The 13,597-nt window shown below is 53.2% G+C and overlaps 1 protein-coding gene across 9 annotated transcripts in view; it reads left to right on the top strand.

Moving 5' to 3' along the window:
- The window catches only part of FOXN3 (forkhead box N3), a 439,974-nt gene that overhangs the window by 397,912 nt on the left and 28,465 nt on the right, over window positions 1–13,597 (top strand). For 7 of the 9 annotated variants that reach the window (XM_065940204.1, XM_065940205.1, XM_065940203.1 and 4 more), the window contains one exon: window positions 5,638–5,703. The exons of 1 other annotated variant lie outside the window; for it this stretch is intronic. In XM_065940204.1, coding sequence (XP_065796276.1) covers window positions 5,638–5,703 — 66 coding nt within the window. The remainder of the gene's footprint in view (window positions 1–5,637; window positions 5,704–13,597) is intronic. One more of the 9 variants, XM_065940210.1, reaches the window with a different exon arrangement.

Below are 13,597 nucleotides of genomic sequence, written 5' to 3'. Positions count from 1 at the left end.
ACTGTAGCCTACCAGGCTCCTCTGTCCGTGGGATTCTCCCGGCAGGAATACCGGGCTGGGTTGCCATGCCCTCCTCCAGGGATCTTCCCCACCCAGGGATCCATTCCACGACCCTTCTGTCTCCTGCATTGGCAGGCGGGTTCTGCGAAGCCGCCCCAAAGTGTGCTCATGAGAACGAGCGTGTTACCGAGGGGGGCCGCTGCAGTGAGCCCCCCAGAGAGGCTGAGGAGCAAGGGCTGTGATGGGCTGGGGAGGGGGAGATGGGAGCCTCGCTGGTCTGCAGGGCGGGGAGGGGGCTGGCTGTGCCCAGGCCTTGGCTGCAGGCCTCTGGATCCGTGGGGAGGAGCGCTGGCGGGCCAGGTTTCCGGCTTCACGAGCTGTGTGTCTGCATGCCGAGGGTCTTCAGTCCGAAGGAGAGGCCGTGTCCCTCCTGGCCCTGTGGTCTGTTTCTCTGCATGAAGAAGTCATCGCAAAAAACTTCAGCTGATGGACACTGACATGAAAGTGTGCCAAGATCTGTCATTAACTGAAAAATAAGGGGAAAGAGTCCTTTCCAGAGAAGTATTTTCCATAGGAACCAATTTTTTAAAACTAGGTATGTGTGCGTGAGTGTATGTGCACTGGTATTTCAGTAAATGCCTGTATTTGTACAGTTTCTGGACAGGTGAGCGAGAAGCTGTAACTCTGGGACTGAGTATGGGTAGGGGAGGCGTTTATTCCTCACGCTATACTCACCGAGTGTTTTGTTTTTGTTTTCACAATGGGCATGCATTGCTTTCTTGATTTTTTTTTTTTTTTTAAGGGAAAAAACTTAAACTTTTTAATAATACTGGGCTTCCCTGGTGGCTCAGCTGGTAAAGAATCCCCCCTGCAACGTGAGAGACCTGGGCTCGATCCCTGGGTTGGGAAGATCCCCTGGAGAAGGGAAAGGCTGCCCACCCCAGTGTTCTGGCCTGGAGAATTCCATGGACTGTATCGTCCACGGGGTCGCAAAGAGTCGCACACGACTGAGCGAGTGTCCCTTTCAGCGTCTCTCTAGAGAGGAGAGGTGGGAGGTTGTCCTCTCTGAAGGCGGGAGCACACGCAGGCGGTCAGGCCGTGACCCGCATAAAGGCGCGCCGTGTATAGCAGAGGGCTGAGAGAGTTTCACATACGAGTCCGGCTGCCCGAGGCCTCAGGCTGCCTGGGGTTCTCCCGGCACATCTGGAGTCGGGGAGCGTCCTTCTTGCATTGACCCGTATGGTTCTGGAGGTCTGTGCTTCATCAGCCTGCCAGATAAAGAAAGAGGTTTGGTTGATCCCTTCCATTTTCATTTATTTGGATCTTAGTATTGAACCCAGATAGAGTTTATACTTGATATACTAACATGAGATTTTAAAAAGATGCCCCTCAGGAGACAGTTCTGTGCAACGTTGGGGGTAGACAAAGGTTTTTTTAGTTGGGATACAAAAATCATTGAGAAAAATTTATCAAAGAAAGTGATAAATCGGACTTTACAAAAATTTCAAACGTTTACTTATTTTAAAAAACACCATTAAAAAACTGGGTAGACAGGCCGTGGAGAGAAAAATGTATCTCACAAAGGACTTCCATCTGCAATTCTGAAGGAAAGCTCAGAACTCTAGAGTAAGAAATTTAGCAACCCAGCTATAAAACAGGCGCAAACGTGAACAGGCTTTCCGCAGAAGATACGCTCATGGCTGTTAACACACGAGAAGCTGCCAGCACCGTTTGTCAGTAGGGAAATGCAAGTAAAAACCACCAGGAAAGACCTTCTCAGCTCTAGAATGGCTCAAGTTTTATTGACAGTTTCAAGTGTTGACACAAATGTGGAGCCACTGGAACTCATACGTGGGGCAGCCTCTTTGGAAAAGAGCATCGTTTCCCTGTGAAGTTGAGCAGACACTTACCAGCAGTTACCCAAGGGGAGGAAAGCGTGTCCTTGCAAAAGACTGGATCAGGAATTCACAGTAGCTTTTTTTTTTTTTTTTTGGAAGATTCCAAACCAGAATCAACACAGATGTCCATCTACAGGTGGGTGGATAAACACACTATAGTGTTTCTATACAGTGGAGAAGAATAGTGATAGGAATGAACTCCTGACCCTGCATCGTAGATGAGTAACAGAAAGCAAATCTGTAGTTGTCCAGAGCAGCAGGGCAAAAGGAAACTTTGGAGTGAAGGAAATGTGTATCTGAGCTCTACTCTATCTTAATTATGGTGGTGGTAGCGCTCAATGTGAGAGTTGAACCATAAAGAAGGCTGAGTGCTGAAGAAGTGATGCTTTTGAACTGTGGTGTTGGAGAAGACTCTTGAGAGTCCCTTGGACTGCAAGGAGATCCAACCAGTCCATCTAAAGGGAATCAGTCCTGGGTGTTCATTGGAAGGACTGATGCTGCAGTTGAAACTCCAATACTTTGGCCACCTCATGCGAAGAGTCGACTCATTGGAAAAGACCCTGATGCTGGGAGGGATTGTGGGCAGGAGGAGAGGGGACGACAGAGGATGAGATGGTTGGATGGCATCACCGACTCGATGGACATGAGTTTGAGCGAACTCTGGGAGATAGTGAAGGACAGGGAAGCCTGGAGTGCGGCAGTCCATGGGGTCGCAGAGTCAGACCTGACTTAGCAACTGAACAACAACAAGCAGTGGTATAAAATTTGTCATGCTCTTCAGACTGTCCCCCCAGGATGACTCTGGCTGTATCCCCCGGGGAAGGGCTGGCACCGTCGTACCAGGGAGCACCACCTGCACAAACACATTTCCTCACCATTTTCTCATACCAGTTGCAGTTCTCATATTTGCTAATTCACCTGCCAAGAAGTCATGATGGAGGCATTCTGGGTCTTCTCTCCATTCCCTCTGCTGCCTTTTCAGACTTGTGCTCCCAGGGACTCCAACCCATGCAGAATGGAGAGTGGGGTTCAGGACCTAATTATGAATGAAATAGTGAGAAGGCTGGGTGTTACACTTACCCCCAAATGCCTGGAGACCAGCAGGAACGCCAAGGTAACAACGGAATGTTTATCTCTGGAGGCCTTGGGCATGGCGAATCTGGGTGGAAGAAAGGATTGGAGGGCTTGTCCTGAAGCGTCTTATTTTTACTTAGCTTGTGTTTTTCTGGCTCAGTGGGGGCTGGTGAGTCAGGGGCTGGAGTGGATGCTGTGTGGGTCTGAAGCTCCCCCCGCCACCCGTGTTGTCCTTGGGGTTGCCGCACTGAGGTTCTGCAAAATCCGTGCGATGTGGGTACTCTCGCCCTTTAAGGTTCTCTTTCTTCCCTTTGCATTTCTTTCATTATATCTCTCCATCTGTGGTCCCTGACACCTTCCTCCTGAGGTCAGCTGTGTTTTTGAAGAGTATGGAACTGCTTTCTTTCATTTTCTGACAAAACGAGCAGGAAAAGCCTCAAGACTCCTTACCTGTGTTTCCTCTTGTTCTGTCCCCATGAGACCTCCTGGTCACTCAGGAAAACTCCAAGAGGGAGTGGCCGGGGGAGGTGGAGACCCTCCAGGCAGGCGAGCCCTGGGTTGCCTGCAACACTTGCGCTTTTGAAGACAGCAAAGAACTTTTGCTTGGCGAGGGGAAACGGGCGTGTTCTCTCAGTCCGGAGAAAGGAAAGGCCTTTTCCAAAAAGAGGAAGGCCTCAGCCCCCGCCGTGACCTCCCGGGAGCTGCCTGCTGCCCGCGGCTTAAGGGACACCAGCAGCACCTTGGCATGTGAACCCTTTGTCTTGGCGGGGAGATGAGAGGGCAGGCGCTGCAGCAACCCTGACAGCACTCAGTGTGACTTTAAGTTTTTTGATTCATCGTTCAGCTGGTGTATGCATTAATATTTTAAGATCAGGGAGAATCAATGACTGTTTCAGGAACTTCGCCCCAGGAGTTGTCAAATAAATTAATTTACCTGTTTCTCATACAATGTACTTATCAAAATAAACTTGCACTCCATCATGGAGTGTAAGTAATGGACCTCCTGCAGGTGAAACAGGAAGAGGCCTAGAGAGTCTAGTTCATTTACCTTTGTTTTGTTTCTTTTCTTTTTTATTTTTTTTTCCTTTTTTGAGGCATTGTCTTGGAACCAGCATCATCCACATTATTATTAATAGCCTGTGGGGCTTTATACTGCATCACATTACTTCCCCTGGAATTAAACTGCTCCTATAAAGTTATGAAAAATGTACTTTTTTTTTAAACAGTAAAAAGTCATTTTCTAGCATAAAAACCCCCAATAAACTGTCATGGAGCCATTAGCAGTAAACTGAATTTTGGGATGTATAACTGGTACGAGAACTGACACATGTGAAGGGGCCCCCGCCGTCATCGGTCACCGGTGCAGGGGACACGCCGGTGGCCATCTCCAGGGCCAGGCTGTGGCCGTCGACTCCCTTCACGTGCACGGGACTTGGTGGCGGCGCGTGTCGCCTGTCGCCTGGCCTCCCCGCCCGGCCGGGGAGCCTCGCCCCGGGCAGCTGGGACGCCACGCCGGGGCAGCTGCTCCTTTCAGCCCATTCAGTGACCATTCTTGGGGGTTGTTTACCGTTGCCATGGTGACTTTCATTTCCATAGCAGCCCCGCTGCTGTTTCTCAGAGGAAAATGAATTTGGTTATAAAAGGATAATATTTTTCTGTCTGTGTATAACCAGCCATCTGTCAACCGGTGGATCAGAAAGGATTCAGAAACCTACTAAGACGGATAGCAATGAAGTGATGAGTTTTTGTGGGTTTTTTTTTTTTTTGGTCCCATATTAAAAGCAACAATAGATGTGGAAACAACTGTTGTACGTTCACCATCAGAACTGTGATTTTTTTCTCTTTCTGGATTTGAAGTGTGTGCGTGTGTGTGTGCATTTAATGCCTTCACCACCTCCACCGCTGCTGCGACAACCTCATAAAACACGGCTTGCGTTCTGCTGACAAATGGAAACAACCCACTGTCTTGTTTGTGTCTCAATAGATGCAGGTGTGTTAGTGCTCTCTCTTCCTGATGCCGTGAGCGTCCCCGCCTCGTTAAAGATTCCCGTGGCTGAACTTTCCATTCTCCCCCCCACTCTCCTGCCCCTCCACCCCAGGGGGAAAGGCTGAGTGGGTGCGGAGATCAGCAGCTTCTCAGGAGCATACAGTGCAAATCACACAATGAGCGCGATGCAGGGGAACCCGGGCTGTGTCCGAAAGCCTTGCTAACGTGCCCCTTAAATCTGCTCCTAGAACAGCGTTCTTCTGTGCACATCCAGACGGGGAGAAGTCACCTTTGGGATGCCCCTCCGGTTTCTGGGCTCTTGATGTATTTCTTTGTTTCTGACAGTGTCGGGTCTCAGATGCGGCCACGGGATCCCTTGCTGCCGCGTGTGGGCCCTTCATTGTGGCGAGAGGACTTCTTTCCACTGTAACAAGCAGGCACTCAGGTTCACTTGCCCCACGGCATGGGGAATCTTAGTTCCCCGACGAGCAAGTCGAACCTTCGTTCCCCTGCATTGGAAGGTGGATTCTCAACCACTGGGCCAACCATGGAAGACCCAAGTTCCTGAATTTTTTTTTTTTCTCTATTGCGTTCGTAAAGTGTAACTTGCAGGGGGAAGAACGCACGCACACACCAGCCCCGTTGTAAATAATGTTGTTTATTGGTTGATTTTTCCAGATCCTGACATTGCTGCGGCCACTGCCATGATGCTTTTGAATCCTCCCCCTGAGATTCAAGCAGGTTGTGAGTAGATATTCCTACAGCCACAGCACCAGTTTGTGAACCTAACCTTCCCCTTCATATACGAGGCTGCAGGAAGAACCAGTGCCCAAGCAGACCCCCCAGCCCCCCGCTTATAGAATCACTTTGAACTAACGCAGTGCGTGATCCCATACATGTGCGTAGGGAGACACGGCCACGCACGTGTGTGAATGAATGCATAGGTGTGTTTCCAAGAGGACAGAGTGCTAAGATAATCTCAGGGCTTGAGACTCCGGGGGCAAGGAAGGGGGCCAGGAATGAGTCCCAGAGAACAGACCCTTCCTCCTTCAGGAACTGTTCTGGGAGTTTGTCGTTTCTGCTAGAAGCGGCCATGGGGGCCAGCCTCACAGTCGTGGGACTCGGTGGGAGCCGGTTTTAGACATTCCTCTCCCCTTGGGGACCTCATGAATAGCAGGCTCCCGTCTTAGGACGAGGAGAGGAAAGCCTAGCGAGGTGGGTGTGCAGGAGCGTGGAACAGCCTCTAAAGGGCAACGCCGGGGTGCCCCATCCCGTGTCATCCTGCGCCCACGGTCACACAGACAGAAGGGCAGGGCTGCTTTCGCGAAGCAGGGCTCCTGTCGGCCCTCCTGTCGGCCCTCGAGCAAGGCCAGCCCAAGACACCTCTTGGCTTCCTCCCTGGAACTCCTCTTCTATGCACTATCCGATGTCTCTTCCCCACCTCTGGAGCTAGCGTGTTTTTAGAACGGTCTCCTCTCCCAGGGATGACCGATGACCCAAATGCAGACGTCTGTCCCTCGTCCTCCCAGCGGCCACGTCCCTCTCCCGGCGGAAGCCGTGGCTCGTTGGCAGGATAACGGTGTCACCGCCTTGCTGCGCGTGGACTCCCCGGATAGAGGCCGCGGGGTGCCGCAGCCAACCCCTCCTCGTTCTGAGCGCCGCCCGGCCTGCCGAGCAAAGGGACCCCCACTTCGGGAGTTTGTGGCGTCTCCCACAGGAGAACATCTGTTCCCAGACCCTCCCCAGCTGTCTGATGTCGAGTTCTCGACCATCCCTCCTAGCCTGCCAGCAGCTTTAGGAAACTGGCTCCATCCTTCCTCCCCTGTTCCTTTGTTTAAAAGACCCAAGAGACACAGCCAGGCGTTCTCGGGACAGAGTTGTCTCTCTGCCGAAGGCTGCAGTTACCCGATCCTGAAGGCAAGGCCTCCTCACTCTCTCTTTGCTGAACTCAGCTTGCTGGCCGTTGATATAAAGACTGCCCACACCTCCCAGAAGGAACCACCACTGCTAAGCAGACGCGTAAGCCGTGCAGCCCTGTAACTCGCAGTTAACCTGTAGCGGGGGTTTTAAAGGATGTTTGAAGTTACACGGAAGTGAAAAAAAAAGAACTCGGTTCTCACATGACTCTTGCAGGAAGAGAGTAGACCAGACTGTAATCCAGTGACCGCCTGAAACAGTTTCTGAAATCAAGTTGGACAGTTCATCACGGAGCAGGTGTACTGACTTGATCAGAGCTGTGTCGGGCTCGGGTGCCTTCCTTCGTACGGGTCACTGCCCACAGTGATCGTTGGTCTAAAGAAATTATTTTGATGAACGGGAATAAAGGAGATAAGCCAGGAAAGGCAAGGGGATTGGTCATTAACAGATCCTGGGCAATTTTATAAGCATCCATTATCACTAGATTCTTGATCACAGATAGAAAGGGAAAAGGGTTGATCCTGATGAGTTAAGAAGTTAATTGTTTTTAGTGTTCTCATGACTAAATAAACTGCCCACCTCTCCCTTACTGTAACACAGATGGTAACAGTTTTTTTCGGGGTGTCCACAGTCTTATGTTGAAATGCTGCATTTGAGTTTTCAGAGCTCCGTGTTCACGTTATGAAGCTGTGCAGTCACGCTCTGTGAGAAGCCCAGCCACAGCCCTGGTGAGCCCGCCAGGAGCAGGCTCTAGCGTCCTGGTGGGAAGGGACCAGGAAGCCCGCGGAAGTCATGGGAGGAGACAGCAGAGAAGTCAGCCTAACGACTGGGCAGAGGGGAGCGCGTCAGCTTTATGTTCACCTTCCTGTCTGACCCCAAGCCTCACCCGATCCCCTGGAAGTCCAGCTAGGGCATAGTCAGTGGGTGAGAAGCCCCAAGATTGGAGCAGGGCCGTCGGAAGGAGATGAGCACACGTTGAGCGTCTGCTCCTGCACTTGGGGGCCCCAGGGGGCCCCCCTCAGCCTCCTAAAAAGCGCACTCAGAGGTGTGTGCCCGACACCGGGACTGTCTGCACGCAGCTCTTCTGCGCGTCGCTCTCCCTTTCCCTCCCAAGCTGATGCTTCTTGCCTGGCATGTGAGGCAGGACCTCGCCTCCCGAAGGGAGACCACCCCGGACATACAGCGCGGAGGCCACTGTGCCCTACGCTGCCGGCTTTGCCCAAAGCCTGGAAACGGTGGGAGGCGATCCCTTAGCCACTTTGCCCACCTGATGCAAAGAACCGACTTACTAGAAAAGACCCTGATGGTGGGAAAGACTGAAGGCAGGAGGAGAAGGGGACGGCAGAGGATGAGATGGTGGGATGGCACCACCGACTCGATGGACATGGGCTTGGGTAAACTCCAGGAGTTGGTGATGGACAGGGAGGCCTGGCGTGCTGTAGTCCAGGGGTCGAAAAGAGTCGGACAGGACTGAGCGACTGAACTGAACTGATCCCTTAGCGAAAAGACCCAAAGGCAGCAGACCCCGGGGCGCTGGTGGGGAATGGGCAGCCTGCCGCGGGGGTGTGTGCGCGCGTGTTCCCCACGTTTGGGGTCCTGCCCGCGTGCCCCCCGCGCGGGCCGTGGCCGTCTGTTACCGCAGCCTCGTCCTCGCGGGCTGCTGTCGGCAGCGCCCCGCGCTCACCGAGCTCACCGCCCGGGCTGAGCCACGCCCCGAGTGAGCGGGCCCCACCCCGTCCGTCCGCCGAGGAGCCGCCGAGACTTTGCACTCATCCTTCCTGCGGCAGACTCTCATCCTTGCTGCGGGCAGACTGGCCGCAGGCGGGGAGTCGGTTAAGTCCTAGCGAGGAGCCGTCTCCAGAAGGTGACAGAACCCGGCCGGCGCAGCCCCGTGTCTCAGGGGGACCCCCTCCTGCCCCGGGGCGCCCCGCGCACTGGGCCCCTTGAGCCCCCTCTCTGGGGGCCCCGCAGCCCCTCCCGGCAGGCTGACGCCTCGCTGTCTGCGGGGCAGCTCTGCGCCAGAACTCATCAGAGCCTCGGCCTGCAGCGTCATCTCCCCGCAGCACCAGCGGGAGCCTTCTCTCTTTCTGGCTCGGTCTGTTCACGGCGTGGGGAGCCTTCCACGAGGCGTGCCATCACGTGTAAGGGGCCCTGCGGGACACGGCTTCCAGAAAAATCCAGGCAGGACGCTGCCGCCTCCTTGTCTCTTGAGCTTTGGGTTATGCTTCTGGTCAAATTCAGCCACATCCCTCTCCCCAGCCCAAAAAAAAAAAAGTATGGCTCTGTAGATTAATTCTAGCTTCTCGACTCTAATTGAGGCTTCCTAGGTGGCTGCAGTGATAAAGAATCGGCCTGCAGAATGTAACCAGTATTGTTTAGGGTGTTAATGGGGTATCTCACATCCTCTTTTTCATAGTGACTCTGAAACCCAGTCTACTTAGAACAGGGCTCGGTTTGGACCCACGTTCCAGCTGCTCTGGAGAGGCCACATTTGTTTTGTCAGATGGCACAGTGGTAGAGAACCCACCTGCCAGTGCAGCAGACGCACGAGACGCGGGCTTCATCCCTGGGTCGGGAGCATCCCCTGGAGGGGGAAAGAGCAACCCACTCCAGTATTCTTGCCTGGGAAATTCCACTGACAGAGGAGCCTGGTGGGCTACAGTCCACGGGGTCACAAAGAGTCAGCTATGCCTGACCCGAGCACACACACAGACACACACACACACAGTCTGCAAATACAGACACACACACACACACACACACACACACACACACACACGTCTGCTTAACTACCTGCTCTGCGGTTCTCCTTTGACAAGCCCTGCGAGTCACCTTTGACCCCAGTGGAGGAATTGTTATTAAGTCAGGAGAACTCTGATCTCCATTACTCATGTTCAAATGAAGTGAAAGTTGCTCAGTCATGTCCAACTCTTTGCGACCCTGCGGAGTATACAGTCCGTGGAATTCTCCAGGCCAGAATACTGGAGTGAGTAGCCGTTCCCTTCTCCAGGGGATCTTCCCAGCCCAGGGATGGAACCCAGGTCCCCCACATTGCAGGCGGATTCTTTACCCACTGAGCTACCCGGGAAGCCCACTCATCTTCAAAGGCTGACATCATGCCTGGTTGGAAAGTTCCCAGAGAGAAACTCTAGATAATGAACAAAACAACAGAATGGAGGGGGTGGTTGGGAGGAGGCGGAGGTCCACAGCCCACCCCCCACCCCCTCCCCGAGCTGCAATGCCTGTAGAGGCCCCAGGCATCCAGGAAGCGGGCTCCCTTCTCTCAGCCCTCCCGGCGTCCTTGCGAGGAAGCAGGGGCCAGTCCTAGGAAAGGGAAGGATTATCGAATCACCTGCTGCTCAGCTTATGGCCTCTGCTAGCCTAGCAGTCGGAACTCAGAGGTTAATTTTAGAAGCTGGAAGGGGTGCTGGGGAAGCCGGGGCAGGGCAGGGCGGAGAGCGGACGAAAGTTTCTCTTATGCCTTCCACTTTCTTATTTCGGGTTCTGGAAGTGATCCCATTTGGATCACAGTGAATGGTGCTGCTTGATTTGACTTGTGTGTGGATGTGAGGGCTGCTTTCTTGATGGATAAAGGTTGAGGGTCATTGTATAATATAAGACAAACGGCTGATGTCCTTGGCAGCTTGTCCCAGGATGTGAGGGTCTCAGACATACGTCTTCTCTCCTAGAAGAGCCAATTAAAAACACTTTATGTTGGAGTAGAGTTGATCGACAATGTTAGATGCCGGTGTACAGCCAAGTGGTTCAGTTGTACATGCAAATGTATCTATTCTTTTTCAAATTCTTTTCCCATGTAGGTTATTAGAGTATTGAGCGGACTTTCATGTGAAGAGCTAAATATTTAAATGATGTAGCAGAAAAGGATGATGCTGGGCGGGTAGGGGGTGCTTTTTCTTTTTCTTTTTTTTTTTAGTTGATTTAGTGAGAAGCCACAAATCTGAGTTTGAGGTTGATCTTAACTACCCAATTTCTTACAACATCTCTTCTCTAGCTGGAGCCCAGGTTTAACTCAGCAGGTTAGGTAGGCGCCCTGGGTTTATGTGTGTTGATACACATTGGGGGAAACACAGAGGAAATGGAAGGCAAGGAGAAGATATGCTGAGAAGGGAAGGGCCGGGGCACTGACCCCGTCTCCAGATCCAGACTCAAAACGTCATGGCGCGGGGACTTGGGAATGCCTTTCTCAGCCGTGTTAGACCGGCCGGGATCCATCTTTCAGACGCCACAGCTTTGACACGTGGGGGTGGAGACAGAAGGGAGAACAGGGTGGGAGCAGTTAAGAGTGCGCGCCCCGCCGTGGGCAGAGAGGGGCACGTCCGCCCCGTGAGGAGCTGCCGCGCGAGCACGGGGGAGCCGGGCTTGGCGGGGCGGCGGCCGCGGCAGCTCCTGTGGGAGTGCGCGCCGGGGCCCAAGGGGGAGCCTCTGCACGCCAGCGGGCTCGCCAGGTTCCAGAAGCAGCTCAGGGGAGGCCTTTTCCTGCCGCAGGGCACACCGTCGGTGAGAGTCTCTGTGAAGTGAGTACAGTTCATTGACCAGGAAGATGTCTTCGTGGGTGAGTACAGAGTTCGTGAAGTGAAAGTCGCTCTGTTGTATCCGACTCTTTGCGACCCCGTGGACTATACAATCCATGGAGTTCTCCAGGCCAGAATACTGGAGTGGGTAGCCTTTCCCTTCTTCAGGAGATCTTCCCAACCCAGGGATCGAACCAGGGTCTCCGGCATTGCAGGCGGATTCTTTACCAGCTGATCCACAAGGGAAGCCCAGGAATACTGGAGTGGGTAGCCTATCCCTTCTCCAGCAGATCTTCCTGACCCAGGAATCGAACCCAGGCCTCCTGCATTGCAGGCGGATCCTTTACCAGCTGAGCCCTCAGAGAAGCAGAATTAGGGAGAGCTACAAAAAGCATCATAGACTGAAAGAATTTTCGCTTGTCCTGACCCCATTAAGTCCTGTGCCTTAGAGATAATTAATAAGAGGGCGCTGGTGAGGTGAGGGGGATGGAGGATGAACACGGTGATCTTGGTGACAGTGAGCTTGCAGAATGGGCCCACCGCTGAGCTAGCAGCTCATGTTCTGTCTACAGAACAATGCTCCTGGTACCTCCTTTATAGGTGAGAAGACGGAGGCACAGAGAGGCTAAGGCACTTGCCCAAAGCCACAGGGCGTGTGGTGGGGCAGGACTTTGGACAGAGGCCGTGTGGCCCCAAGAGTATAGTCGTCACCACACACGAAGCTTCTTCCCTGGAGCGTAGTGAGACGAGGGGTCGGGCGAGCCCGGTGTCCCGGGGCTGCCTGCTGAGGGCTGCCTCCTCTCTCTGTCCCCGTCACACCGGGTGAGCCCCTGGGCATCGGAGGCTCCGGCCGCTCGGGCAGAGGGCTCCGGGAACAGGCAGGGCTGCGTCTGCTGACGGGCGGATGGATGCAGGGCTGTGCCAGGGGACGTGTGCCCGGGACTCCGTCCTCCTGCTCGTCCCCGGGCTCCCTCGTCTTTGTCGCAGGACTTAGGTACTCTGGGTGTTTTCGCCGAGGAGTGACTCTGACGTGATTTGCACACGGGGAACGGAAGTGCCGTGAGTGCAGTGGCTGCTCTTCCGGCTGAGTGTGTGACCCAGACAGTGGCCAGGGGCTTCCAACCCCATCCAGCTGTTCTCGTGGGCCGCTCCCGGGCTCCTCTGGGGGTGCTGAGTTGCGTGGGTGATGCTGAGATTGAAGACCGGCATCTATTTTCAGAACAGCCCTGTCTTTGTTCAGTTAAACCTCTAAATGCTCCGAGAGGTCAATACTGCGTGTCCCCTTCTTACTTAAGGAGCTGCTCAGGGGACACAGACAGTGAAGGACGCCGACGGGACACAGAGGCGGGTCGTGTGACCCCAGAGTCTGGCTCTCAGCCGCCAGGCTAGAGACCACGTCCCTGCTCAGAACCCTTCAGTGGTTTTCCCAGTTTCCATAGTGAGAGTGAAAGCGTTAGTTGCTCAGTCATGTCCGATTCTTTGCGACCCCGTCCGTGGACGGTAGCTTCTCTATCCATGGGGTTCTCCAGGCAAGATACCAGAATGGGTAGCCTTTCCCTTCTCCAGGGGATCTTCCCGACCCACGAATGGAACCCGGGTCTTCTGCATTGCAGGCGGATTCTTTACTGCTTGGGCCACCAGGGGTGTAGTGTAGATAGATGCATCTCACTCCTGCTAGGATTGTATGCTTTGTCAAAATTACTTTTTAATTCTTATGCACATTATGATGTTTATCACTTCCAGGCCTGGGATGTGCCTCTGAGTGCTAACAATGGCACTTCCTACAGGAAGGCCTCCCAGATAGCCTTGTTTTGGGTTAGCTGTCTCCATCCTTCATCCCTATAGGCTCGCTGGCCTAGTGCTTGCTATAGTATGTTCTCATTGTCTCTTCAATTCTCTGTCTGTCCCACCTAACTGGGGGGACCCTGCGTCCTCTTCAATTAATGTGTAGACAAGTACTTGGTAATTTAATCCATTAATTGATACAGTCTCCTGTATATGAGACTGTAATAATTTTTACTGATAAGAATTATAACTGGTTTAGATTTTAAATATTTAAGTTATTTGGGGGGGGGGTACCATTCTGTCAGATTTGCTTGATGTTCTAGATGAGATCCCTAGTGACTGATACATTAAATACTGACCATTTTGAAGAGATACCGCAAAATAATTGAAAAACCCTTTCCCAC

This window comes from Muntiacus reevesi, chromosome 7, assembly GCF_963930625.1.
Source record: "Muntiacus reevesi chromosome 7, mMunRee1.1, whole genome shotgun sequence".
Taxonomy (NCBI): domain Eukaryota; kingdom Metazoa; phylum Chordata; class Mammalia; order Artiodactyla; family Cervidae; genus Muntiacus; species Muntiacus reevesi.
This window is presented reverse-complemented; position numbering and strand designations above follow the sequence as displayed.